Source organism: Cyprinodon variegatus, unplaced genomic scaffold (assembly GCF_000732505.1).
Source record: "Cyprinodon variegatus isolate N-32 unplaced genomic scaffold, C_variegatus-1.0 Scaffold11, whole genome shotgun sequence".
Classification (NCBI taxonomy): domain Eukaryota; kingdom Metazoa; phylum Chordata; class Actinopteri; order Cyprinodontiformes; family Cyprinodontidae; genus Cyprinodon; species Cyprinodon variegatus.
The window spans coordinates 1,941,692-1,943,083 of NW_015150464.1; the positions used below are offsets into that span (position 1 = coordinate 1,941,692).

General features: G+C 44.0%; 1 protein-coding gene across 1 annotated transcript in view; it reads right to left on the bottom strand.

Moving 5' to 3' along the window:
* The window catches only part of eif3a (eukaryotic translation initiation factor 3 subunit A), an 18,780-nt gene that overhangs the window by 12,025 nt on the left and 5,363 nt on the right, over positions 1-1,392 (bottom strand). The window contains exons 7-11 of the mRNA XM_015380260.1: positions 1,078-1,249; positions 877-981; positions 470-568; positions 273-389; positions 1-185 (exon numbers count right to left, since the gene is read on the bottom strand). Of these exons, the coding sequence (XP_015235746.1) occupies positions 1-185; positions 273-389; positions 470-568; positions 877-981; positions 1,078-1,249 (678 nt within the window). The remainder of the gene's footprint in view (positions 186-272; positions 390-469; positions 569-876; positions 982-1,077; positions 1,250-1,392) is intronic.

A 1,392-nucleotide genomic window follows, 5' to 3' on the forward strand; every position in this document is an offset into this window, starting at 1 on the left:
AGGTTGGTTGCAGGTTTGATGACCTGGATGGCTTTAGCTAAAGAGGCAGACATGGCGGTCAGCTGGTTCCTTATCTGCTCAGACGGCATGTTCTGCAGGAACGGACCAACCGGAGAATCCTCTTTGGTGGAATAGTTCAGGTCGGAACCGAAGCTCAGGGTTCGAGACGTGTGGTCGATTCGAACCTAGAAGAAACATTAACAAAAAGTTTAAGACTAGCTGTGCAAAATTACTTAAAAGCATGAGAGAGATGGACTTCGTTGCATGGTTACCTGCAGATCACAGTGGCGTGCAGCATCAACAATGGAGCGCTCCAGCTGGAAGGCGTCCACAAACGGAACCAGGGAGGCCAAACGGCTAAACTCAATGCTTTGATAGATCTGGGCAACCTAAAATTCCCCACAAACAAAAACCAGTTATCATCAGGTTTTAGTATTTTTAGGGAAAAGTTAAGAGGAAGAGGATTTACCTGCTGCAGGAGTCTAAGGATGGTGTTACTCTGCAGGTGTGGGACATACTGCTGCAGATCAGCTTCTTTCTCAGCCTGATCTCTCACCCAGTTCAACACCTAACAGGAAATAAAAAAATGACTGCCTTTACAGTGAATATTAACTATTATTTATTCAAGACCTGATTAATTATAGCATTTTATCTAAGAATGAAAGTCCAAGAGTCTGGAAGAACAGGCAGGGAACCCAGACTGAGTCAGTTTACCTCAATAGGTCAGAGTTCATGCATCCAAATTTATTTCACATAAGTTTTCATAAGCTGAGTTATAAGAATGAACAGATGTAACAGCTGAAAATGTCTCAATATTTATAAAGATGCTTAACTTCACTTAGAAATGAGAAATGGCTTGTTGTTGTAATAATCTACCTTTGTCACTCTTCCACTCAGCTTGAGAGGATGGAAGTCGACCTCCAGCCAGTTGTAAAGCTCCTTCACCTCGGGCACGATGTACTGCAGCAGGTTAAATCTCACCTTAAGGGGGAAACAATCAAACATGCATTTTTAAAAAGAAATTCAGGTTTTATTTTAGCAAGTAGAAGAAAATGTCAGCTCTAAAATAGTGTGTACCATGTCATTGATGAGACTCTGGCGAGTTGGAGGAGACTGCAGGCCCAGCAGGGTGGCCAGCCTGCGGTGTTTCTCCACGATGATGCCGTCCATGTCCAGCAGCCGAGCGATGTCGGTACGCTCAGGGGTGATGGGGATAGACAGAGTGGCCAGGAGGACTCTGGTGGACATCCTGAGGATCCAAATGAAACGTTTACACTCTAAGTTCTCTCCTCCCAGCCTAAACACACCTTTCAATTATCGTAATTTTCGGACTATAAGCCGCGACTTTTTCCTCATTTTTCGACCTTGCGGCTAATATAACAATGCGGTTAA